Here is a 27,668-nt window from a genome sequence, read left to right on the forward strand (position 1 = left end):
AAAGGTCAGGTACAGGAAGGAGAACAGAAGAAAAGGAATCAGAGGAGTCCTGAAGACTTTGTAACTGGGAAGTTACAAAGAATCCGAAATATTCTGAAATATGAAATATTTGAAAATCTGAAATATGACAGAATCTGAACCACCAACCTGTCATATCTGTGGCCTCCTGGCCTCCAGTGACCAGATCAGTGCCTCAGTGCGGGAAAACATCATATCAAGCCACACCCACAGTGATAGCAGGCTCATCACCTCCTACTGTCTGTTGAAGCCACCCTCTCCCCAATTGTTCATCTGTGATAACCAAGTCTCTGAAAATGGGTGATTTTTATGGAAAGCAGTATTTTTAAACTAAAAATAACCCTTTTCACTCCAACTGCAAAAAGAAAAAATGAAGAAAATATATGGGTTGAGCCTATTCCCTACAAGTTGTAAAGATGGCTTCCCCTCAAAAAAGATAAGCAAATATATTTCGTTGACATCAGAGTCTATTTCCATTTGGGCTGCTATAACAAAATACTGCAGAGAGAATGGTTTATAAACAACAGAACTTAATTTATCACAGTTCTGCAGGCTAAAAGTCTGAGATTAGGGTGCCAGCGTGGTCAGGTCCTGGTGAAGGCCCTCTTTTGTGTTGCAGACTGACAACTTCTGGCTGTGGCCTTACCTGGTAGAAGGGGCCAGGAAGCTCTGTCTAGCCTCTTTTATAAAGACATCAATCTCATTCATGAGGGCTCCACCCTCATGACCTGAGCACCTCCCAACGACGCCACCTCCTAATACCAACACTTTGGACATTAAGATTTCAACATATGAATTTGGACAGACACATTCAGACCAGCAGCATAGTGTATCTCATCTTCATTTGACTGCTCTGAGAATACACAAACATGTAACTGAAATAATTGTTATTCTGACAGGTTCTTAGTTTAGTTCTTTAATGGCAACAAGCCATGGCCTGGCTGTCACCCTCTATCTTACCCTGTTTTCTTTTTCATTTTCAGTTGCTTTCTCCCATTCCCGCAACTCCTGTGCAGTTAATCTGAGCTCCTCAAGGGGTCTTCCATGTGGATGGGTATCCCAGGGCATGTGGGATGAGCCCTGGTAGGAGAGTTTTCCTTTTCACGTTGGAAGGAATTGTTCAGTTGGGAAATAATGATGTTTATAAACATCAGAGAATTGCAGGCCTGTGCCTAAACATCTATCCCATAAGCATTTTAGCAACATGGCCAAGGTGCAAGGCTGTGCGTGTTGAATAAACACAGCTGCATATATTTCAGTGATCACACATCCAGATAACTGCAGAGCATGTTTATAAATGCACGTAGATTTTCATCCCCTCCTGGGACACAATGGGTAGGGAAGAGGGAGGGTGGGGAATGTGTGTGTGTGACAAGTCATCACTGAGTATGATTTCCAGACTCCATGAAGACCTCCTGTCCACCCATTCTCTACTTCCTGTCAGATGCCCAAAATTCCACCGCTAGACTTCTACATGGGGGTTAAAGCTTTCATCCCTCTTAAAATGTAGTTACTTGACTTTAGATTGCTTTGGACATCTGCACCTTGATGTGCGACATGCATAGGCATATCAGCTTGTGAACGCTCAAAAAGCCATCTGTTATAAAGTCACTGGCACTTGGCATGGATGTGTTGGGGAGGGAAGAGTGAGCTGAGAAAAAGAAAAGACCAAGAAGGAAGTAGACTGGGAGCGTGGAGAGAATGTACATTTTCAAGAAATCTTGCCTAGGATTGTTTTCCTGTTTATTTTTTAAATTTATTTCTGTTTCTTTTTGCCGCACTAGGTCTTCGTGGCTGCATGCCAGTTTTCTCTAGTTGGGGTGTGCGGGCTTTTCGTTGTAGTGACTTGGGTCACACTGGCCACCCCGATACAGTGTGGGAGGGGCCTCCACAGGGGTGTGAATACCTGGGGCAGGAGTCACTGGGGTCCACCTTGAGAGCTGGCTGCCTCAGGGAGGCCCTCCCTTTCTTCTCCTTCTGCAGTGAATTGCAGAGTCTTTCTGATCCGTCCTCTGCACTGTTTTCTCACATGTGCACGTGTGCACGCTAAGCCGCTTCAGTCATGTCCGACTCTTTGTGACTGTAGCCCCCAAGCTCCTCTGTCCGTGGGATTCTTCAGGCAAGAATACTGGAGTGAGTTGCCATGCCCTCCTCCATGGGATCTTCCCAACCTAGGGATCGAACCTGCGTCTCTTATGTCTCCTGCATTGGCAGGCATATTCTTTACCACTGGCGCCACCTGGGAAGCCCCTTCACATGTGACCTCATCTCAAATCTGATAGTTTCTTCTGGAAAGTGGTATGGAGGCTGTGGAGGAAGGCTTAGGGACCGCATACCTAAGGGCACAGGTGGAATTCATAACAATATGCCAGCAGAGCCTCCAGCCCAAACTTACAGGGAGAAGAAAAGCACACATCCTGGCAAGCCAGTCTTTTGGGGAGAATTTGCTCCGCATGCAGACAAGGGAAGAGCTGTAGCACCAGAGTCACCCAGGGAAGTGAGGTGCTGAGTGTAAGAACAAGAGAGCACAGCTGAAGCACAGATCCTTTCCCGAAGAACCCTAAGACTTAAAACCACAATATGGGGTCAGTTCCCCCTTCCTCTCCCCAGAGAAAGTCTTAGGCGATTTGTAGACAAGGGTCTCCCACTTCCCTGTGAGCATCACAAATAGTTTATCTCCACAAGTCTGCTTAGATTGGAAGTGGATTCCAAGAGCTCATGAGCTGACAGACATCGTGGGGTCCGTTCTGCTTTAGTAAGAAAGGAAGCCTTGATTCTCAGTGTCCGTCACTGTCAGAGGGAGAGTTATGCCTGCCATTCGGCCAGGGGCAACATACTGTTTCCACTGACGATCCTTATCTTCTTGGGATCCTTCTCTATGATGGACTTTTTTGGGGAAAAAAACAGGTGGAATTTTCAGAACTAGGCATGACTTGACCCCACCTACCTGAGCTATTTGAGCTGCTACAGCGTCCCCCACCAGGCACCCACAGCCAGCAGCCCCAGCTAGGAGGAGGTAGTTTTAGGGGGACTTCATCATTAGGTCCTTAACTGCCTGAAGTTAACTCAGGCTCAGTCAATTAACCAGGGATCCAAGAGCAGCAGGGTGGGAGCTCAGTACTCCATGAAATCGATGGGAGACCCTGGGCCTTCCATGAAAATTTGCCTTTGTTCTTGGATCTGTGATTCTGGGACACAACCATGGGTTTTTGGTCCAGAACAGACAACTGAAGTCACATACCTGCCCCCTATCCCCATTTTGCATGTGACTCAGAGAGGTCAGGGATTTTTCCATAGCCATTTAATGAGCTGGTAACCCAGCCAGCAAAGAGTCGGACACGACTGAGTGACTGAAATGAACTGAACTGAACTGAACCCAGCCAGGACTAGTCTTCTGAATGTCTAGTCTTCTTTCTCTGCCTCATATCGAATCTGTGAGTAATCAGGGCTTAAAGCTCAACATTCAGAAAATGAAGATCATAGCATCTGATCCCATCACTTCATGGCAAATAGATGGGGAAACAGTGGAAACAGTGTCACACTTTATTTTGGGGGGCTCCAAAATCACTGCAGATGGTGACTGCAGCCATGAAATTAAAAGACACTTACTCCTTGGAAGAAAAGTTATGACCAACCTAGATAGCATATTCAAAAGCAGAGACATTACTTTTCCAACAAGGTCCGTCTAGTCAAGGCTATGGTTTTTCCAGTGGTCATGTATGGATGTGAGAGTTGGACTGTGAAGAAAGCTGAGCAGTGAAGAATTGATGCTTTTGAACTGTGGTGTTGGAGAAGACTCTTGAGAGTCTCTTGGACTGCAAGGAGATCCAACCAGTCCATTCTGAAGGAGATCAGCCCTGGGATTTCTTTGGAGGGAATGATGCTGAAGCTGAAACTCCAGTACTTTGGCCACCTGATGCGAAAAGTTGACTCCTTGGAAAAGACTCTGATGCTGGGAGGGATTGGGGGCAGGAGGAGAAGGGGACGACAGAGGATGAGATGGCTGGATTGCATCACTGACTCGATGGACGTGAGTCTGAGTGATGGATGTGAGTTGGTGATGGACAGGGAGGCCTGGTGTGCTGTAATTCTTGGGGTCGCAAAGAGTCAGACATGACTGAGTGACTGAACTGAACTGAATCATGGCATATACACTTCTAGAAGGTAGACTACCTGTTTGCTCTAAGGTCCATTTTCTGCTCTTATTATCTTCTCCTGATGACGAGGAACCTCATTTCCCAGGCTCCCTTGTTTTCTGACTTCCTGTCAGGTTTGGCCAATGCAGGGCATTGATGGAACACTTGAGAGCAGGAGTTAGCAAGCAATAAACATTGTCCTGGGCTTCTCTGGTGGCTTAGATGGTAAAGAATCTGCCTGCAAAGCAGGAGACCTAGGTTTGATCCCTGGGTCGGGAATCTATCCACTTTAGTATTCTTGCCTGGACACTGAAAGATTCACACACACACACACACACACACACACACACACACACACAATTTCCTCTCCTCTTTCTGCTTATTTTTGTGTCTCTAGCAATGACTGGGAGAAGGCAATGGCAACCCAATCCCATGGATGGAGGAGCCTGGAAGGCTACAGTCCATGGGGTCGCTAAGAGTCGGACACAACTGAGTGTCTTCACTTTCACTTTTCACTTTCATGCATTGGAGAAGGAAATGGCAACCCATTCCAGTGTCCTTGCCCAGAGAATCCCAGGGACGGGGGAGCCTGGTGGGCTGCCATCTATGGGGTCGCACAGAGTCGGACACGACTGAAGCGACTTAGCAGCAGAAGCAGCAATGCCTGAGTCTCCCTGGTCCCTGCACCCATCGGACATTCTCCGCTGTGAATCTGGCTTCTGTCAAATGACTCCTATTGCTGTGAGCCCAGAGCACTCAGGAACAGCAGCTCCTCCAACCCATGGAGTCACAGCTCCTTACCACTGTGGCTAATCTCTGGGTTGCATCACTGTCTGCTGTTTGGCTTCTCGGTACTTCTATTACTTCTAGGACCAATCCCCTAAATTAAATTACCTCTGTTTATTAAGACCTACACTGGTTTGTGTTTTCCTTTCTGGACCCTGACTGATGGAGTGGGGTCGTCATCCTGTGTGTTCTTGCTCACTGTAAGAATACAATAAATCTTCAGTCATAATAGTGTTAATTATTCTAAAAAGGAAAACCAGTTTATGCAAGAGAGGTAGCACTCCACTTTTTTCATTTACTCCATAACTCAAGCTGATTAAAACTATATCATATTTGCCATAACTCTTGAAAAACAAAAAGTGCAAACATTTTGCTAAGATATCTTGCCAAGGGTCAGTCCATGCCTTCTAATCAGTGATGTTAAAAGAATAGATTTCTTTGATCTCAGAGATTTTTTTCCATTTCTCTTTGTGACTTATCACGGAAGGGATTATTCTTGGTGTGTGTAAGTTTGTATTTTTTAATTGTAGCAGAATGGGCCCCAGTGTCATGCCATTGGTTTCTTATACTGGCTTTGGTAACAACTCTGCCCTTGGCCTTCCCATCACAAGCCTGGTTGTTGTGACCTACAGTCCTGTTTATATGCCAACCCCTGTTCTTGGCCTCCGCACAAGGATTCCCACAAGGGTTCCATTTGAGATGGTGGTTTCCAAGATTGGGGGTATCTGCCCGCCAGCACTGCATTTGAGACCACCAGCTTGTTTTTCCAAGTATTAATATCTCAGTATCACTAAACATATTTTCTTTTCCAGAATATTTTCCAAAAGTTTTGTAAGAATGTCTCTAAAACTTTTTTGTTTTGAAGGCCTAAGGGCTTAAGGGGAAGGGCAAGGTAATGTAAATTTTAACTTGGCAGACTAGTATTTAAAACTTTATCCAAAAAATATTTTTCCGCTTAGAAAAAAAAACCTCTTTACATATTTAAGTAATTCATTTGGGAGAAATAACCACTCAGCTATTCACATAGTCCTTGGCAGATGTCAGTTCAAGATGCTTTGAAACCAATCAACTACAAGTCTCAGATATTTTCTCTTTGAAAGCTCAACTTAACATTTGCTACCATGGTGGTAAGGAAAGTCACAACTCATTTTAAAGATTCTCCGCCTTTGTTTCTTTGTCTTTCTTCTGCAGGCCATGTGTTTATACTGTGGGATCTCCCATAAACAACAGGGCCCTTTTTCCATGCCAGGAGCCACCCGTTGCCATGTCAACATGGCAGGCTACAGTTCGAGCAGCTGCATCCTTGGTTGTTTTAATGAGCGGGGAGAATTCTGCGAAGCCAACACAGCTTCGGGAAGGTACTGTACATGTGTTCCGTGCTTCTTTATGTATTGCACACATGTTGGACCCAGGAACCCAATACACAGGGTTTTTCTCAGCTTTAAAAGAGCTCCTTTATTAGCTGGGTTGGACTGAACATGATATAAAACATCCTGCCAGAGAAAACACCAGGGGATGGAGAAGGGCACTTGGGAGCCTGTGCATGGCACGTGGGGCTCTTCATGCCAGAGTTATCAATTCTTAGATTATTAAAGGCAGTTTCCTTCCCTGGTGGCTCAGACGGTAAAGCATCTGCCTACAGTGTGGGAGACCTGGGTTCAATCCCTGGGTCGGGAAGATCTCCTGGAGAAGGAAATGGTAACCCATTCCAGTATTCTTGCCTGGAAAATCCCATGGACGGAGGAAGCTGGTTAGGCTACAGCCCATAGGGTCACAAAGAGTCAGACATGACTGGGATGCTGAGGAGGATCGTTCACCTGATGGTTTGTGGACCATAAGTGGGTGGTCTTGGTTGAAGACTTTCTGGACATGCAAGTGTGTCGTGGAAACACCATTACAGTTGAGTTGTTTGTGTTTTGGTCATGGAGCCTGTGCAGGGTTATTCATAATGCTGAGCAATAGTTCTCCTGTTGGCTCCCCACTGGAGTTGTCCTGATATTGCTCTGCTCTTACTCTATTGGGCCGTGAAGTTTTGAGTCAAAGGTGTGTAAGAAAGATGGAAGGCAGGTACTAATGCATCATCAAGGTTTTCTCTGTGAATTTCCTACTTGTTGTAGTAGTTGACACTTTCAGTTGAGATCTGGAGCTTGTTGATGCCAGGTGAAGTTTTTGTGATTGTAATATTTCTTCATCTAAATATGGTGTCTTCTTCCACCATTTATTATAGAAACTTTAAAATTTACAAAAAGTAAAAGTAATAAAGTGAAAGAGGAGAGTGAAAAAGTTGTCTTAAGGCTCAACATTCAGAAAACAAAGATCATGGCATCCGGTCCCATCACTTCATCGGAAATAGATGGGGAAACAGTGGAAACAGTGTCAGACTTTATTTTGGGGGCTCCAAAATCACTGTAGATGGTGATTGAAGCCATGAAATTAAGAGACGCTTACTCCTTGGAAGGAAAGTTATGACCAACCTAGATAGCATATTGAAAAGCAGAGACATTACTTTGCTAACAAAGGTCCATCTAGTCAAGGCTATGGTTTTTCCGGTAGTCATGTATGGATGTGAGAGTTGGACTGTGAAGAAAGCTGAGCGCCAAAGAATTGTTGCTTTTGAACTGTGGTGTTGGAGAAGACTCCTGAGAGTCCCTTGGACTGCAAGGAGATCCAACCAGTCCATTCTAAAGGAGATCAGTCCTGGGTGTTCATTGGAAGGACTGATGCTAAAGCTAAAACTCCAATACTTTGGCCACCTGATGCAAAGAGTTGACTCATTGGAAAAGACCCTGATGCTGGGAAGGATTGGGGGCAGGAGGAGAAGAGGACAACAGAGGATGAGATGGCTGGATGGCATCACTGACTCAATGGACGTGGGTTTGGGTGAACTCCGGGAGTTGGTGATGGACAGGGAGGCCTGGCTTGCTGCAATTCATGGGGTCGCAAAGAGTTGGACACGACTGAGGGGCTGAACTGAACTTAACTGAACTGAAAAGTAATAAAATTAATTTTAAAGAAAATGATCACTAACATTTTGTAGCATTTCCCTCTGGTATTTAAAATCTATGTGTTTATTATATATTGTCATTTAAAAATTGCCAGCAGATCATATAGCAGTTTTCACTTACAGTGTATCTTGTATGTCTTTCCAGACATTAAGTATTTTTGAAATTAATGATTTTAATGTCTGCACAATATTTTATGAGTATATCAGATTTTATTACATTTCCATATTACAGACAATTGTATTGTTTCCAAGGTTTTTTCTTATTATAAATAAAGTCACATTAAATTTCTGAGGAGATAGTTTGTATAAACTTAGAATTATCGAGTCAAAAGTTTTGAACCTGTTGAAGGCTGTTGGTACTCATCTCAAGTTGTTTTTCAAAAAGGTTGTGACACTTTACATATCCATCAGTAGTTATGAAGACCCCCTCATCCTTGGAGTTTCACCCATCTGATAGGCAAGAGGTTTCTTTTTAATTTGGATTACTTTGATTATCAATGGGCTTTCATATGTCCTTAGCCGTTTCCATTTCCTATCTGTTAATTTCCTTTGCCCATTTGTATATTGAGATGTTAGTGAGGTTTCCAAAAGTTTGTTTTGTCTTGTAGTTTGATTGGATCTTTAAAAAATAAAGTTACTGGGGCTTCCTGATTAGTGACCACATGGAGACATGAGGAGAATGGTACCCCTGGAGAGGGCATGGAAGTTCCACTCTCTTTCTCACATACCTTGCCCTGTGCAGTTTTCCACCTGGCTGTTCCTCAGTTGACTGTCCACTGGTCATCAAACCCAGCAGACAAGTGCACAGGTCTGTTTTTCTTCAGGTCTTCATTTCATTATGGAGGCTCTCATGTTACATAAAACTTCTGTTACATAAATCTGTAATCTGTTCTCCCATTCAAAAAAAATAAAATGAAATAGAGAGATAATCTCTTGTATTTGTGTATTTTTCCCAATTTTTGGATGCTTTTTAATTTTATAGAATATTTCTGACCTATACGACCCTTTAATTCTCACATAGTCAGATATGTCAGGCTTCTCTTGGCAAGGCTTTCTTGGCTCTAAGATTCACCTGTTTCATTCTAATATTTTTATCTAACTTTAATTTATTTTTTAGTAACTTCACTCTGGAATCTGTTTGTAGTTTAATCTGGTCACTGTTGTGAAATAAGGACTGCTGTTTAGTCACTAACTTATGTCTGACTCTTTGTGATCCCAGGGACTGTAGCCCTTTCTGTCCTTTATTATGCCCACCTTTGCATGAAATGTTCCCTTGGTATCTCTAATTTTCCTGAAGAGATCTCTAGTCTTTCCCATTCTATTGTTTTCCTCTATTTCTTTGCATTGATCACTGAGAAAGGCTTATCTCTCCTTGCTATTGTTTGGAACTCTGCATTCAAATGAATATGGCTTTCCTTTTCTCCTTTGTCTTTCACTTCTCTTCTTTTCACAGCTATTTGTAAGACTTCCTCAGTCAACCATTTTGCCTTTTTGCATTTCTTTCTCTTGGGGATGGTCTTGATCACTGCCTCCTGTACAATGTCATGAACCTCCCTCTACAGTTCTTCAGGCACTTTTTCTATCAGATCTAATTCCTTGAATCTATTTGTCACTGCCCACGGTATAATCCTAAGGGATTTGATTTAGGTCATATCTGAATGGTCTCAACAGATAACAATTTTCAACAAAATGTGGAGAATTCTTAAAGAGATGAGAATAACAGACCACCTGATCTGCTTCTTGAGAAATCTGTATGCAGGTCAGGAAGCAACAGTTAGAACTGGACAAGGAACAACAGACTGGTTCCAAATAGGAAAAGGAGTATGTCAAGGCTGTATATTGTTACCCTGCTTATTGAACTTATATGTAGAGTACATCATGAGAAACACTGGACTGGGTGAAGCACAAGCTAGAATCAAGATTGCAGGGAGAAATATCAATAACCTCAGATATGCAGATGACACCACCCTTATGGCAAAAAGCGAAGAACTAAAGAGCCTCTCGATGAAAGTGAAAGAGGAGAGTGAAGAAGTTGGCTTAAAGCTCAACATTCAGAAAACTAAGATCATGGCATCTGGTCCCATCACTTCATGGCAAATAGATGGGGAAACAATGGAAACAGTGACAGACTTTATTTTGGGGGGCTCCAAAATCACTGCAGATGGTGACTGTAGCCATGAAAAGACGCTTACTCCTTGCAAGAAAAGCTATGACCAACCTAGACAGCATACTAAAAAGCAGAGACATTATTTTGCCAACAAAGATCCGTCTAGTCAGGGCTATGGTTTTTCCTGTGGTCATGTATGGATGTGAGAGTTGGACTATAAAGAAAGCTGAGCACTGAAGAATTGATGCTTTTGAACTGTGGTGTTGGAGAAGACTCTTGAGAATCCCTTGGACAGCAAGGAGATCCAACCAGTCCATCCTAAAGGAGATCAGCCCTGAGTGTTCATTGGAAGGACTGATGTTGAAGCTGAAACTCCAATACTTTGGCTACCTAATGCGAAGAGCTGATGCATTGGAAAGGACCCTGATGCTGGGAAAGATTGAGGGCAGGAGGAGAAGGGGACGACAGAGGATGAGATAGTTGGATGGCATCACTGACTCAATGGACATGAGTTTGAGCAAACTCCAGGCATTGGTGAGGGACAGGGAGGCTTGGCATGCTGCAGTCCATGGCATCACAATGAGTCAGACATGACTGAGTGACTGAACTGAACTGAACTGAATAGTCTAGTGGTTTTCCCTACTTTCTTCAATTTAAGTCTGAATTTGGCAATAAGGAGTTCATAATCTGAGCCACAGTCACCTCCCGGTCTTGTTTCTGCTGACTGTATAGTAATCTTTGGCTGTGAAGAATGTAACCAATCTGATTTCGGTATTGACCATCTGGTGACGTCCATGTGTAGAGTCTTCCCTTGTGCTGTTGGAAGAGGGTGTTTGCTATGACCAGTGCGTTCTCTTGGCAAAATTCTATTCACCTTTGGCCTGCTTCATTCTGTACTCTAAGGCCAAATTTGCCTGTTACTCTAGGTATTTCTTGACTTCCTACTTTTGCATTCCAGTCCATTATAATGAGAAGGACATCTTTTTTGGGTGTTAGTTCTAAAAGGTCTTCATAGAACCATTCAACTTCAGCTTTTTCAGCGTTACTGGTCAGTGCATAGACTTGGATTACTGTGATATTGAATGGTTTGCCTTGGAAATTAACAGAGATCATTCTGTCATTTTTGAGACTGCATCCAAACACTGGATTTCAAACCCTTTTGTTGACTATGATGACTACTTCATTTCTTCTAAGGGATTATTGCCGCAGTAGTAGATATAATGGTCATCTGAGTTGAATTCACCTATTCCAGTCCATTTTAGTTTGCTGATTCCTAAAATGTCAATGTTCACTCTTGCCATCCCCTGTCTGGCTACTTACAATTTGCCTTAATTCATGGACCTAACATTCCAGATTTCTATGCAATATTGCTCTTTACAGCATTGGATTTTACTTCCATCACCAGTTACATCACAAATATGTGTTGTTTTGCTTTGGCTCCGTCTCTTCATTCTTTCTGGAGTTATTTCTCCACTGATCTCCAGTAGCATATTGGGCACCTACTGACCTGGGGAGTTCATCTTTCAGGGTCCTATCTCTTTTTGCCTTTTCATACTGTTCATGGGGTTCTCAAGGCAAGAGTACTGAAGTGGTTTGCCATTCCCTTCTCCAGTGGACCACGTTTTGTCAGAACTCTCCACCATGACCCATTTGTCTTGGTTGGCCCTACACAGAATGGCTCATAGTTTCACTGAGTTAGACAAGGCTGTGGTCCATTTGATCAGATAAAGGACAGAAATGGTATGGACCTAACAGAAGCAGAAGTTATTAAGAAAAGGTGGCAAGAATACACAGAAGAACTGTACAAAAAAGATCTTCATGACCCAGATAATCACAATGGTGTGATCACTCACCTAGAGCCAGACATCCTGGAATGTGAAGTCAACTGGGCCTTAGGAAACATCACTATGAACAAAGCTAGTGGAGATGATGGAATTCCAGTTGAGCTGTTCCAAATCCTGAAAGATGCTGCTGCTAAAGTGCTGCACTCAATATGCCAGCAAATTTGGAAAACTCAGCAGTGGCCACAGGACTGGAAAAGGTCAGTTTTCATTCCAATCCCAAAGAAAGGCAATGCCAAAGAATGCTCATACTACTGCACAATTACACTCATCTTACACCCTAGCAAAGTAATGCTCAAAATTCTCCAAGCCAGGCTTCAACAGTACATGAACTGTGAACTTCCAGATGTTCAAGGTGGTTTTAGAAAAGGGAGAGGAACCAGAGATCAAATTGCCAACATTCCTTGGCTCATAGAGACAGTGAGTGAATTCCAGAAAAACATCTACTTCTGCTTTATTGACTATGCCAAGACAGTGTGGATCACAACAAACTGTGGACAATTTTGAAAGAGATGGGAATACCAGACCACCTGACCTGCCTCCTGAGAAATCTGTATGCAGGTCAGGAAGCAACAGTTCAAACTGGACATGAAACAACAGACTAGTTCCAAATAGGAAAAGGAGTATGTCAAAGCTGTATATTGTCACCCTGCTTATTTAACTTATATGCAGAGTATATACATCATGAGAAATGCTGGACTGGATGAAGCACAAGCTGGAATCAAGATTGCTGGGAGAAATATCAATAACCTCAGATATGCAAGTGACACCAGCCTTATGGCAGAAAGAGAAGATGAACTAAAGAGCTTCGTGATAAAAGTGAAAGAGTAGAGTGAAAAAGTTGGCTTAAAACTCAACATTCAGAAAACTAAGATCATGGCATCTGGTCCCATCACTTCATGGCAAATAGATGGGGAAACAATGGAAACAGGCTCCATTATTTTGGGGGGCTCCAAAATCACTGCAGATGGTGACTGCAGCCATGATATTAAAAGATGCTTGCTCCTTGCAAGAAAAGCTATGACCAACCTAGACAGCATATTAAAAAGCAGAGACATTACTTTGCCAACAAAGGTCTGTCTAGTCAAAGCTATGGTTTTTCCAGTAGTCATGTATGGATGTGAGAGTTGGACTATAAAGAAAGCTGAGAGCCGAAGAATTGATGCTTTTGAACTGTGGTGTTGGAGAAGACTCTTGAGAATCCCTTGGACAGCAAGGAGATCCAACCAGTCCATCCTAAAGGAGATCAGTCCTGAATATTCAATGGAAGGACTGATGCTGAAGCAGAAACTCTAATACTTTGGCCATGTGATGTGAAGAACTGACTCATTTGAAAAGACCCTGATGCTGGATAAGATTGAAGCAGAAGGGGATGACAGAGAATGAGATAGTTGGATGGCATCACCGACTCAATGGACAGGAGTTTGAGTAAATTCTTGGAGTTGGTGATGGACAGGGCAACCTGGGGTGCTGCAGTCCATGGGATCGCAAAGAGCTGTACATGAATGAATGGCTGAACTGAACTGAGCTGAAGTGGACTGTAGCCCACCTGGCTCCTCTGTCCATGGAATTCTCCAGGCAAGAATCCTGGAGTGGGTTGCTATTTCCTTCTCCAGAAATAAGGACTAAACATTTTTATTTTCAAATATAAAACCAGCATCAAGATCATTTAATGAATCTTTTCTGATTTGTGATGTCTTCTTCATCATAAATTAGATTTACACATGTAACAAAGTATTCAATGAATGTTTACTTTATTCTCAAAGTCAAAATTAAACAAATTATACATCTAAAAATTTAATTTTAAAAAATAAGTCATACTTACATGGGTAATTTACAAATAAACAAAGGATAAAAAAAAATTTTATGATGTCTTCTTTTTACTCCTAATTCCCAACTATCCAGTAACCCTTCCTCAAGGCAACCAAGGTCACCAGCTTCCTTTATACAGTATATTTTTTCCTCTTTTGTTGCACAAAACATAACATGCTGTACACATTTTTGTGTAATGATCTCTCTTTTAGAATAACCTGTTCTTATAGACAATTTCATATCTGACCATAAAGAGCTTCCTCATTATTTTTAATACTATAGAATGTTCCATAAGTGGATGTTCACAATTTAGTTAAGCAAAAGCTCTTGACTTTATTCTATATTATATAAAGAATTTAATGATCATTTCTGGGTTGGGAAGATCCCCTGTAGAAGGGATTGGCTACCCATTCTGTTATGTTTACCTGGAGACGTCCATGGACAGAGGAGCCAGGCAGGCTACAGTCCATGGGTTTGCAGAGGTGGACATGACTGAGCGACTAACACTTTTCACTTACTTCTATCAATTTCCCTTGCCCACATTCTCCAGTTTTAATTAATATAATTTGGAATTTGAGACTCATATTATCTATATATTTTGTTTTTATTTTAAATCTTCTCAAGGAATTATAATCACTGTTGTACATTTTTATCCAGTTTCAAATTATATTTGCAGTAAGTATTCAGACTTTCTTTACTCTTGATCTAAGTTTGACTCATCTCTTAGTCAACTGGGAAATGGCTATACTATTTTTTTTCCCCAGAATGGTGGCTATTGGTATGTTTTCTGATCCAGACAATTGTACTCATTTTGCATGCTAGTAAGGTTATGCTCAAAATCCTTCAAGTTCGGCTTCAACGGTACATGAACTGAGAACTTCCAGATGTAGAAGCTAGATTTAGAAAATGCAGAGAAACTAGAGATCAAATTGCCAATATCTGTTGGCTCATAGAGATAGCAAGTGAATTCCAGAAAAACATCTACTTCTGTTTCATTGACTATACTAAAGCCTTTGACTGTGTAGGTCACAACAAACTGTGGAAAATTCTTAAAGAGATGGTAATGCAAGACCACCTTACTTGTCCAAGAAACCTGTATGCAGGTCAAGAAGCAATAGTTAGAACCAGACGTGGAGCAATGGACTGGTTCCAAACTGGGAAAGTAATATGTCAAGACTATATATTGTCACCCTGCTTATCTAATTTATATGCAGAGTACATCATGAGAAATGATGGAATGATTCATCCAGCCAGGCTGCATGAATCACAAGCTGGAATCAAGATTGCGGGGAGAAATATCAAGAACCTCAGATATGCAGGTGATACCACTTAATAGCAGAAAGTGAAAAGAAACTAAAGAGCCTCGTGATGAGGGTGCAAGAAGAGAGTGGAAAAGCTGGCTTAAAACTCAACATTCAAAAAACTAAGATCATGACATCTGTCCCATCACTTCATGGCAAGTAGAAGGGGGAAAAGTGGGGGCAGTAACAGATTTTTGTATCTTGGGTTCCAAGAACACAAAATCAGTCACTGTGGATGGTGAATGAAACCATGAAGTTAAAGGTATTTGCTCTTTGGAAGGAAAGCTATGACAAACCTAGATAGTGTATTAAAAAACAAAGACATCACTTTACTGGCAAAGGTCCATATAGTCAAAGCTATGGTTTTTCCAGTAGTCGTGTATGGACGTGAGAATTGGACCATAAAGAAGGCTGAGCCCTGAAGAATTCATGCTTTTGAATTGTGCTGGAGAAGACTTTTGAGATTCCCCTGGACAGCAAGATCAAACCAGTCAATCCTAAAGGAAATCAACCTAGAATATTCATTGGAAGAACTGATGCCAAAGCTGAATCTCCAATACTTTGGCCACCTGATGCAAAGAGCCAACTCATCAGAAAAGACCCTCATGCTGGAAAAGACTGAAGGCAAAGGGGGAAGAGGGTGGCAAAGGATGAGGTAGTTAGATAGTATCACCAGCTCAATGGACATGAATTTGAGCAAACTCCATGAGATAGTGAAGGACAGGGAAGACTGGCATGCTGCAGTCCATGGGGTCACAAAGAGTTGGATACAACTTAGAGACTGACCAACAACAAATGTATTTAATCAGCACCCCTATGAAGATATGGAACATTTCCATTACCTAGAAATGCCCTTGTGCCTCTGCCATCCCTACTTGAGTGATTCCTCCCTAACCTCATTCTAGTCAACCACTGATCTTATCTCCATGCCCATAAATTAGTTTTACCTCTCCTAAAATCCGTATGCAGGTCAGGAAGCAACAGTTAGAACTGGACATGGAACAACGACTGGTTCCAAATAGGAAAAGGAGTGCGTCAAGGCTGTATATTGTCACCCTGCTTATTTAACTTCTATGCAGAGTACATCATGAGAAACGCTGGACTGGAAGAAACACAAGCTGGAATCAAGATTGCCGGGAGAAATATCAATAACCTCAGATATGCAGATGACACCACCCTTATGGCAGAAAGTGAAGAGAAGCTAAAGAGCCTCTTGATGAAAGTGAAAGAGGAGAGTGAAAAAGTTGGCTTAAGCTCAACATTCAGAAAATGAAGATCATGGCATCCAGTCCCATCACTTCATGGGCAATAGATGGGGAAACCGTGTCAGACTTTATTTTTGGGGGCTTCAAAATCACTGCAGATGGTGATTGCAGCCGTGAAATTAAAAGACGCTTACTCCTTGGAAGAGAAGTTATGACCAACCTAGAAAGCATATTCAAAAGCAGAGACATTACTTTGCCAACTAAGGTCCGTCTAGTCAAGGCTATGGTTTTTCCAGTGGTCATGTATGGATGTGAGAGTCGGACTGTGAAGAAGGCTGAGCGCCGAAGAATTGCTGCTTTTGAACTGTGGTGTTGGAGAAGACTCTTGAGAGTCCCTTGGACTGCAAGGAGATCCAACCAGTCCATTCTGAAGGAGATCAGCCCTGGGATTTCTTTGGAAGGAATGATGCTAAAAGCTGAAACTCCAGTACTTTGGCCACCTCATGTGAAGGGTTGAGTTATTGGAAAAGACTCTGATGCTGGGAGGGATTGGGGGCAGGAGGAGAAGGGGACGACAGAGGATGAGATGGTTGGATGGCATCACTGACTCGATGGACGTGAGTCTGAATGAACTCCGGGAGTTGGTGATGGACAGGGAGGCCTGGCGTGCTGCGATTCATGTGGTCGCAAAGAGTCGGACACGACTGAGTGACTGAACTGAACTGAAACATTCTTGTAAATCGAGTCATTCATGTGTACTCTTTTGTGTCTGGCTTCTTTCACTTGACATGAGTGTGAGACAGACCCGCATTATTGTGAGTATCAATAGTTATTCTTTTTAAAAAATTGATGAGTAATAATCCATTGTATGAGTAAACTAGTTTGTTTATCCACTCACCTGTTAATGGACATTTGAATTTGTCATGTACATTATGAAAAGTATTCTGTGAATATTTCTGTGTAAGTCTTTTTGTGGACGAAGGTTTTAATTTCTCATGGGTAAATACCTAAGAGTGGAATTGCTGGATCGTATAAGTGTATTTTAACTTTGTATCTGGCAAACTATTTCCAAGTGATTCAGTTATTTTGTATTCCACCAGCAGTTTATGAGAGTCCAATAGCTGTGTATCTTTGCATACACTGGATGTTGTCAGTCCCTTGAATTTTAGCTCTAAAACTGGGGTGAAATACTATCTTGTGGTTTTAGTTTGCATTACTCTGATAACTAATAATGGTGAGCAACTTTCATGCAATTCTTGTATATGCCTTTAAAAAGTGTCTCTTCCAAGTCATTTTGTTTTTTTTTTGTTAGATTATGAGAATTTATAACTTTACATATTTGATATTCTTTATATATTTGATATTCTAGCCTTTAGTCAGATATGTGTCACAAGTATATTCTCCTAGACCGTATGGTTTGCCTTTTCATTTTTTATTTACACTTTATACCATTGATTTTCCATAGAGACATTTTATTCTTTAGTAATTCCATTATAGATTGTTACTGTAATAATCTTTGCAGTTCTTCCTTAAGCTTTTTTTGGTTACTTTGTTGTCTTTTGATCTCAGTCTGTTGTATTGTTTGAGCTAGTTGTCTTCTCACAGCTTTTTCTTTTTTTTCAGTTCTATCAGTTTATTGCTACCAGCCCATCTCCTTCCACCCTCATGCACATGTGCTCAATCATGGAACCCCATGGACTGCTGCAGCCCGCCAGGCTCCTCTGTCCATGGACTTTTCCAGGCAAGAATACTGGAGTGGATAGCCAGTTCCTTCTCCAGGCTTCTCATGGCTTTTTGTCTTTTTTCGTAAAAGTTATATCTTCATGTATCATAATGGAATGCCAGTATTCCAAACTTGTTTCCCTTCCAGTAGTAAATTCATTTCTGAGGCATGTTCTTCTTCTGAGTCCTTAGAACAATATTTACTTTTACCTTTATTCTGCAATATTTTTGCCCCATCATGCTCTTGGTTTTCCTCTCTGGCGTGTTTCAACAGACAGGATAAAGTCTGTGGATTTCCCTTAGCTCCATTCACTGTCCACTTCTGTGCTACCTGAAATCGCCTCGCTGTTCAACAGATGACAGGTTAGTTATGCACACAGCCCCTCTTGTGAATTGTCTAGTGAGGTTCTTTGGGACTTACACAGCATCTTTTTTTTAACCCTCCCTGCTTGTTTCCCTGACTTGCTAAATTGCTTGAGTAAATTCACCATTGTACAGAGGTCTCAAGCAGGCATCGATACCTGGGCTCCTCCAGCCTCCATTTCTGGCTTACTTGTGATGATGACTAACTGCACTTCCTAAGATGCGATGCTGGGAGTTGCATCTTCCAACTCCCACCTCAACAAGCCTACATACTTTCTCATTCATGATTGGGCCCTTGCAGTTCAGATGTGAAAGCTGTGTTTGGCAGTTTTTCTCAAATTTGAGCATTATTTTACTTTTCAGAGGGGAAAAATTCTCCTGATTCACCAGGGTTGACTTAAGTTATTTGTGTTAGAATAATATTTTTAAAACTATAAATGTAAGCTTGTAACTCTTATATATCTGTCATGTCAAAATAAAATATAAATTAAATGCAGACCAAACGATTAAATCAATAAAATTCAAATGAACAACTTCAGTTTAATGTAAAGATTATTATTTTGCTGAAATGAAAATGCTCCTTACGATATGTATGTGGTGCTGACAGCTCCGGGAAGGTCCTTTTGAGGTCATTGTTCCTGTTCTGCCCTAAGCCATGTGATGATCTTCTCCACCACTTTTCTTCCATATGCTGTAAAGCTTTTGCTTACACAGCATGCTCTGATGTCATTTAGCCTTTACCCACCAAAAGCATCATTCTTACATTCTTTTCTCATTATCACTCAGTAATTAAAGCAGTGCTACATGTCTGTGTGAAATCATATACACTACTGCAGATGTGAACTTTGAAATTGTTTGGCAGAAAAAAAAGAAATTGTTTGGCAGGACCCCTTTGTATCTGGATAATCCAGCCCACGGGCCAGATCCAGCCTACTGCCTGTTTTTGTAAATAAAGTTTTATTGGAATACAGCCATTGTCTATGGCTGCTTTGGTGCTGTAATCAGTATCGGTATCAGTTCAGTCGCTCAGTCGTGTCTGATTCTTGGCGACTCCCTGAACCACAGCATGCCAGGCCTCCCTGTCGATCACCAACTCCCAGAGTTTACCCAAACTCATGTTCATTGAGTCGGTGATGTCATCTAACCATCTGATCCTCTGTCGTCCCCTTCTCCTCCTGCCTTCAATCTTTCCCAACATCAGGGTCTTTTCAAATTAGTCAGCTCCTCGCATCAGGTGGCCAAAATATTGGAGTTTCAGCTTCAACATCAGTCTCTCCAATGAACACCCAGGACTGATTTCCTTTAGGATGGACTGGTTGGATCTCCCTGCACTCCAAGGGACTCTCAAGAGTCTTCTCCAACACCACAGTTCAAAAGCATCAATTCTTTGGTGCTCAGCTTTCTTTACAGTCCAACTCTCACATCCGTACATGACTACTGGTAAAACCATAGCCTTGACTAGACGGACCTTTCTTGACAAAGTAATATCTCTGCTTTTTAATATGCTGTCTCAGCTAAGTTCAGTTCAGTCACTCAGTCGTGTCCGACTCTGCGACCCCATGAATCGCAGCACGCCAGGCCTCCCTGTCCATCACCAACTTCCGGAGTTTACTCAAACTCATGTCCATCGAGTTGGTGATGCTATCCAACCATCTCATCCTCTGTCGTCCCCTTCTCCTGCCCCCAATCCCTCCCAGCATCAGAGTCTTTTCCAATGAGTCAACTCTTCGCGTGAGGTGGCCAAAGTATTGGAGTTTCAGCTTCAGCATCAGTCCTTCCAATGAACACCCAGGACTGATAGCCTTTAGAATGGACTGGTTGGATCTCCTTGCAGTCCAAGGGACTCTCAAGAGTCTTCTCCAACACCACAGTTCAAAAGCAACAGTTCTTCGGTGCTCAGCTTTCTTCACAGTCCAACTCTCACATCCATACATGACCACAGGAAAAACCATAGCCCTGACTAGACGGACCTTTGTTGGCAAAGTAATGTCTCTGCTTTTGAATATGCTGTCTAGGTTGGTCATAACTTTCCTTCCAAGGAGTAAGCGTCTTTTAATTTCATGGCTGCAGTCATCATCTGCAGTGATTTTGGAGCCCCCCCAAAATAAAGTCTGACACTGCTTCCCCTGTTTCCCCATCTATTTGCCCTGAAGCGATGGGACCAGATGCCATGATCTTCGTTGTCTGAATGTTGAGCTTTAAGCCAACTTTTTCGCTCTCCTCTTTCACTTTTATCAAGAGGCTCTTTAGCTCCTCTTCACTTTCTGCCATAAGGATGGTGTCGTCTGCATATCTGAGGTTATTGATATTTCTCCCAGCAATCTTGATTCCAGCTTGTGCTTCTTCCAGCCCACCGTTTCTCATGATGTACTCTGCATATAAGTTAAATAAGCATGGTGAAAATATACAGACTTGACGTACTCCTTTTCCTATTTGGATCCAGTCTGTTTTTCCATGTCCGGTTCTAACTGTTGCTTCCTGACCTGCATACAGGTTTCTCAAGGGGCAGGTCAGGTGGTCTGGTATTCCCATCTCTTTCAGAATATTCCACAGTTTATTGTGATCCACACAGTCAAAGGCTTTGGCATAGTCAATAAAGCATAAATAGATGTTTTTCTGGAACTCTCTTGCTTTTTCGATGATCCAGCAGATGTTGGCAATTTGATCTGTGGTTCCTGTGCCTTTTCTAAAATGAGGTTGAACATCTGGAAGTTCATGGTTCACATATAGCTGAAGCCTGGCTTGGAGAATTTTGAGCATTACAGGGCCTACACAGCCTAAAATATTTACTAACTAGCCCTTTACAGAAAAAAAGTCTTCTGATCCTTTCAATATCTATTTGAAGGTTATCATCAAAAATAAAAACAAGAGTTGACTTTTAACATTTTCTGTGAAAATGTTAAATACCACCAAGAATATAGCTGTGGATATCTTTTTTTTTTTTTTTTCAGAATTACTAATCAGGGCATGGTTATAATAAAGTAGATGCTAATTGGGTTTTGCTTATATACAACTTACACCTTATGTGATACCTCAGAGTAGACTTTCCCAGTTCACACTGAGGGAGGATTTAGCTAGACCAGGAGAAAGAACTTTCTGCATCATACTGTGTGCCTCACGCAGCCCAGCAGCTGGGGTTTATCAGAGGACAGCCAGGCAAGTGCAGTCACAACACCCTCTGCCCCAAATGGCTGTTCTGAGGATGGAATAATATCTCCAAATGTGTCTGTACTCCTTGGAGAAAAAGGGTGTGTGGACACAAGATGCTACTACTTCCTTTCCAAGTCATGTTTTCTAGATTGGTGCATTGGTCTCCTAGGACCTCCACTCTGTTGTGCACAATGCCCTTTAAAACAATGAGCTATCCTTGAAAACATGAGCAGCAAAACCCAACCCGCAAGTCACAGTTTCCATCACAGCAACACATCAACCTGATTAGTACATTTGCCAGGCGTCAGCTGATTTCCCGAAAGAAGCAAAGCACCTGGGAGCAGCACAGTGTAATGAGGCCGATAACGGCGCCCGAACTGATAACAACGCTGGGCAGGGGACGGAAATCATATGAGGGACCTCTGCATTCTTACTGCGTGGGGGAAATCATTCCTCCTGGCTATTTTAAAGAAGAAGGCTAATGGTTTAGATGGTAGTGTGATGACTGTCATAAGAATTTTAGTAACTGAGAAGTCACTATCCTTTTTCTCAACAAGGCTAAGTCAAAACCATAGATTTAGTTTGACTCGTTTGGCTCCTTTATTATATAACTTGCTCAGCATAATGTCATTTGGGCAGACAGAAATGTTTACCTGTGTATTATTGTCAGCCTGCATTCCCTGCCAAAATGTAGCTAAACAATTAAGCTCAGAGACCCCCAATGCCCAGTACAGTGTTTTGTATATAACAGGTACTCAGTACCTATTTGTTGAATAAATGTGTTCTCTGTAATCAGACAGGTTCATGGAAGAAGCATTCAAAATCACTATTGATAGTAACAAAAATGATTTCAGGGTCATTCCTTTAGTTTTGCCTCTGATTGAAGTTTATACCTTTTCCCCAGGTTTTTTTCTTTTATTTAAAAGAAAAAAAAAATGGTGTAGTACATTCTAATTTCCTCCAGCTTGGTAATTTTGTTGTTGTTAATTTAATTTTGTTTTATTTTTGCAGGGTCTACTTCCTAGGAAATTAAAAAAAAACACTCCAGTTATATTTTTCTTGGGAAGCTGCAAATAAATGAATAAGACTGACTAACTGAAACTTCTTCCAATTGTAGGAGAAAAAGCGTATGAACAAGTGAAAGATGTTTAAAAAAAAAAAACTATATGCTCGCTTAAGATCTGATTTCATTTTTCTGTGCAAAAGTAGGAGACTGTAGACATTACTTCATCCTGGGCAAAATGCTGCTCTTTGGCATGCCCGATAGACCAGCTCCCTGACATTCTCTCTTGATTTTGTGTGGGAAATTCCAGGGGAAAGCCAAGACTTCAGGGTCCAGACCCGCCCCGCCCTGTGCCATTGAAAACCAACTTTTCTTTCCTTTTGATGGCTCAAAATGAGCAATACTGCTATTTAGACTGCTCCCACAGTATGAGACCAAGAATTACATATGAGGAAATGGTGAACTAAAAGACATTTAGAAATGGTTATGATTAAGTGTTTTCACAAAGAGAGAATGTGAAGTAGAGAGAGCGCCTTGTTTCTCGAACTGAGGAAACTTTATTCTGGGCCAGCATGCAGCCGTGTGTTTCAAGGGGTCGGAGTACAGAGTGAACACATCTCCCCCCTTTAGAAAGCTGCTGCTGACTGAGGACTGTGTTCTGCGGTCACATCCCCCATGAGGTCCCACACAACGCCCTGCACTTCCTAAACGTCAGCTCATTCTTTTTTGTGTGACTTGCTTTTTGACTAGTTCTTGCTTGCCCTCCTAGTATTGCACTTACCGTATTTGACAGTCAGGGAAGTCATCGTGATTTCTTTTGGATAATCATGATTCCAGCAGGCCTGTGTCTTGTTGCTGTGAATTTTTGTCTTAGGCTTGCCATTCATGAATTTTCTCATGTAAGTACTAAAGCACACTCGTGACCCTCTGGCACAGAATGATTTGGTGACCAGTTTGCCCATCCACCTTGTATTTAAGTTTAAGGAGAACTAGGTTATCCACACAGGTCAGCGTGCGGGTGAGACCTGGCATAACAAGCCTGGTGAAACGTATTCCGTTCTGGGTTCAGTAGGTGGCGCTCTTCTACCTGGTTCACGGGAATGATCTTGAAGGTCATTCTCTCCTGGATCTCCTGTGCCATAGGCGGTACCATGTTGCCAGGAAAGGAAACCTGAAGCCTTGCCGGGTGGCATCAGTGCCTGAGAAGCGGGTGGCATGATCTGGCGTGTGGCCTTGGTCAGGCAGTGCTGGTTGCATACCAGCCCAGGGCGTCTTACTCTCTCCTTTGTTCTGGTGCCAGTTCCCGCCCTTGAGCAAGAGCGGAAAAGAACTAACGAAAGACAGTCACGCCATGGGTATTCAGGAGGGTGGCACTAGCTCATAAAACCAGAACGTGTAGACTCAGCATCTCAAAAGTAGTAAAAGGAAAAAAAGCTGGGGTTTGCCGAAAGCCTCCAGAGAAAGAAGCCAAAAGAGGAAGCGCAACCAAAACTGGGAGCTTTACCTACTCTGTTATGTATCCATTGTATTTATTATAGTAAATATATAAAAATATGTAATAGAAACTTTAAATATAGTGTATCTATATATACTTATAAGTTCACACTCGTATATTATGTGTTCCTATACATACCATAAAGCGTTTTAAATTTGTAATACAAAGGAGTGACACGTAGAGTCATTCCAGCAGGAAGTTCTGAAATTAAGAATAGTGGGTAAAGAAACAGGCTGGAGGTAGGAAAGAAGCAGGCGCTACAGAAGAATTGAGTAAAATATGGCATGTAAATAAAAGCATGTATCAATTTGATGTTTCCAAATGCTTCATGCTGTTTGTCTAACTTAAAGTGGAAAAGTTTAAAACATAAAGGAAAAGCTTTTAATAGGGAGAATTTAAGTGCCTGTTTTAATTTTCAGTGAAACAATAGCTCTTTAAGAACAAGTAATTTGGTGAATGCATAACTCTGCAAACATAAATCATCAGCCTTTGCCTCTGTGGAAGCAGAGTGTTTGTGTGTGGTGTGGCTGTGGCTTTAGTGTTTGTTGAGTGAGTATATCCAGGACTCCTAAGAATAGTACACTGATGTTCCATAGATTTTGTATTTTATTTACTATTAGTAGGCATGATTGATGTGTAGAAATAACTACAGTATCTTGATTTTTTTTTCCTGAATTTTTTTTTCTTTTTGTAAGGACAGTTTCTTCAAATAATTAGCAAAGTATTTCACAGGTTTAGCGTAAAAAAGTTCTCTCTCCTCCTGTGAATGAAATACTCCAGCATGTTCTTCCTTTTTTCCTCCCCACTTTTCTAACCCTAAAAGAATCTTCAAAACCATTCATAGGACAGTTTTTTAGAATAGTATATGAAGGAAATAATTGAGGTAATTTCCAGTTATGGTTTTCAAAGCTTACAATTTGAAAAATTACCCATCTCAAATTCTTATCATAAGAAAGTCATCTCTAAGGAAAATTTCAGTCCTGAATTGAAGATGAAAATGTTTACTTGTTATCTTGTAGCTGCTGCTACCACAATTCTAAGAACAGTATCTGATATATCTGGCTTACTAGTGAGACAATTAAAGGATAAGGATTTTAGATGGCATAGCGGCTTGCAAGAACTTTTCGAGGAGGCCCAGGAGGGAGGTGTGCTGGGTGGCTGCTCAAGCCTGCACAGTTAGCGTGCACCACTTCCTCTGGGCTCCTTCCTATGGGCCCCCTCCCTGGGCGTCTTACTAATGAATCCCGTCCTGGCCGAGAAATCATCCAGTGGTGTGATGGGCTTCTGGCCTCTGCAGAGGAAAAACTCTGGGTGAATTCAAGTACAGCATGTTCTCTTTGTTTTGCAGCTGGTGTAGTGAGGGAGTCTAGGGCAAGTGGATTGAATCAAAAAGGAAAATGAAGGCATTCACTGTCTATTTCATCGAGGATGGCTCATTTCAAGTAAACACCATTTAAATAGTCTCCAAATGGCCCATTCTATATGAAGTCATACAGGATGCCCCCTTTGGGCTGTCATTCTCCTTTAAATGGATCGCTTTGTGTGCAGTGTTTTAATGCCATTCAACCTTAAACCCCGTCTGTGGGCCTCATCAGGCCACAGGCTTCAGTGCACATGTGGCAGCCATACCTTCGACATTCTTAGTCTCTGCCGCCAGAAAGTCAGCCCAAGCAACAGGGGGAGGCAGCTGTAAAGACGACAGCAGTTAACATTTTTTCAGCACTTACTCTGCACCAGTTACTATGCCTAGAGATTTCTGTGTGTGTTACCTAACTTAATCCTCACATAATGCTGTGAGGTACAGACTATGATCATTCCTTTGTTACAGATGAGGAAACTGACGCATGGAGAGATTAAGCAATGTGCCCAAACTGGTGTGGATCAGAGAATTGAAACTTTGCAATCAGATTCCAGAGCTAGAACTCAGTCTGTGGACATTTTTAAGAGAAATAAACTCTTGTCAATTCTCTTTCCAAGGTAGGCTTATCCCAAACAATAGATAATCCAGAAATTATTTCTCTTTGTCTTTGGAATGCATTCTCTGCTTTCTGGAGCAGTATTCCCCTTGTTATTTGCATTTTTTTTTTCTTTGCAGTATGGTTTGAAAGTGAGGTCAGGTATTTCCCCAGCAGCTACCTCCCCGTGGCAGTGGGTGGTCGTCATGCAAGACTGGACTCAGTGGAATAATCCATGAGCAGACAACCCAGGAGAGAGTTTTCTACCAAATGAGGCTCCAAGACCTGCCCTCATAGAAGTGAGCTAGTGAGAGCCTCCCCCTGAACCCTACTGAAGCATTCTGTTGTCGCAGCACCAGCTCCAGATTTCCTCAGGGTTGTGCAAGAAGCCCATGATTGGACCTTTGGGAAGCTTCTGAGAAGAGTCCAACTAGGATCTTTTTGAGAAGTGGGTTCCTGGCCAGTTCTTATGTGGCCCAGACTAGTTATCTGCCCCTGTTTGATGGTAGCTTGGTAGCCTGGAAAAGTTTTTTGCTTTAAAAGCCTGAAATGTAAAACAGTTTCTTCCATATGAACTCCACTAAGTAGAGGAATCTAAAAATAATAATAATAACAAGTTTTGAGGTCTGTATAGGAGACAGTCATCTTGAACATTTAAAATATGGGTTTGGGAGATGTTTCCAACACATTTCCCCCTCGAGTCCTTTTCTTTCTGTTATTTAACTTCCCAGAAGACTGTGGAGAGACCATGCTAGACCAAAAACACTTTCACTGGACTTGACTCAGGTCCTGTTATCACTTTCACTACCTCGCTCCCAAACCCTAGGTCATCTTAAGGTTTCTGACTTTTTTAAACTGCTAATCTCATTCCAGCCGTCTGCCACCCCCCTTTGTGGCCTCCTGTGCCCTCCCGACATCACCGAGAGGGTACAGACATCCTCCTGAAGATGCTGGGACGTGATGCGACTGGGCAGTCTGTGTGGATTCTCCGTGGCCCTCTGCAGGCGTCTCACAGATACGCTCCCTCCGTTAGCAGTGTTCTCTCTGAAAGCAGCTTCAGTCTCTGCTGTTTCCATGTCTCATCTTGTCCATGTACTAAATGGACAGTACAGGAACCAGAAGGACAGCAAAAAAGCAGTTGAAAAGTTCCATGCGGAACGTAGGGAGAAAGCCTATTGTGTATAGTATTTCATTCTTGCCCCTCGAGGCTTCATTGAGATATAATTGACATGTAACATTATGTAAGTTTAAGATGATCAATGTGATGGTTTGATATATGTATATATTGTAAAATGATGATTATATAAGGTCATATGGTTATATAGTGTGTGTACGCGTGGTGAGGACTTTTAAGATTTACTCTCTGAAGCAATTTTCAGATGTACAATATTGTTAACGATGGTCACCACGCTGTACCTTACATCCTCAGAACTTACTTATAACTAGAGGCTTGCACCCTTTGAGCACCTTCACCCTTTCTCCCTCCCAACTGTCCTCTGCCCACCACCACTAGCAGCCACCAATTTACTTTCTACTTCTATTAATTTTTTTTGTTAGATTCTACATGTAAGTGAGATCATACAGTATTTGTCTTTTCCTGTCTGACTTATTTCACTTAGCATAATGCCATCAAGGTATATCCATGTTGTTGCAAATGGCAGGATTTTTTTTATTTAATGAATGAATAATATTCTGTGTGTGTGTGTGTGTGTGTGTATCACATTTTCCGTATCCATGTATCTACCATTTGGGGCTTAGATTGTTTCCCTA

The 27,668-nt window shown here is 42.0% G+C and overlaps 1 protein-coding gene across 1 annotated transcript in view; it reads left to right on the plus strand.

The window, feature by feature from the left end:
- AOPEP (aminopeptidase O (putative)) overlaps nt 1–27,668 on the plus strand; it is a 415,716-nt gene that overhangs the window by 79,674 nt on the left and 308,374 nt on the right. The window contains exon 3 of the mRNA XM_052644727.1: nt 6,132–6,298. Coding sequence (XP_052500687.1) covers nt 6,132–6,298 — 167 coding nt within the window. The remainder of the gene's footprint in view (nt 1–6,131; nt 6,299–27,668) is intronic.

Source organism: Budorcas taxicolor, chromosome 8 (genome assembly GCF_023091745.1).
Source record: "Budorcas taxicolor isolate Tak-1 chromosome 8, Takin1.1, whole genome shotgun sequence".
Taxonomy (NCBI): Eukaryota; Metazoa; Chordata; class Mammalia; order Artiodactyla; family Bovidae; genus Budorcas; species Budorcas taxicolor.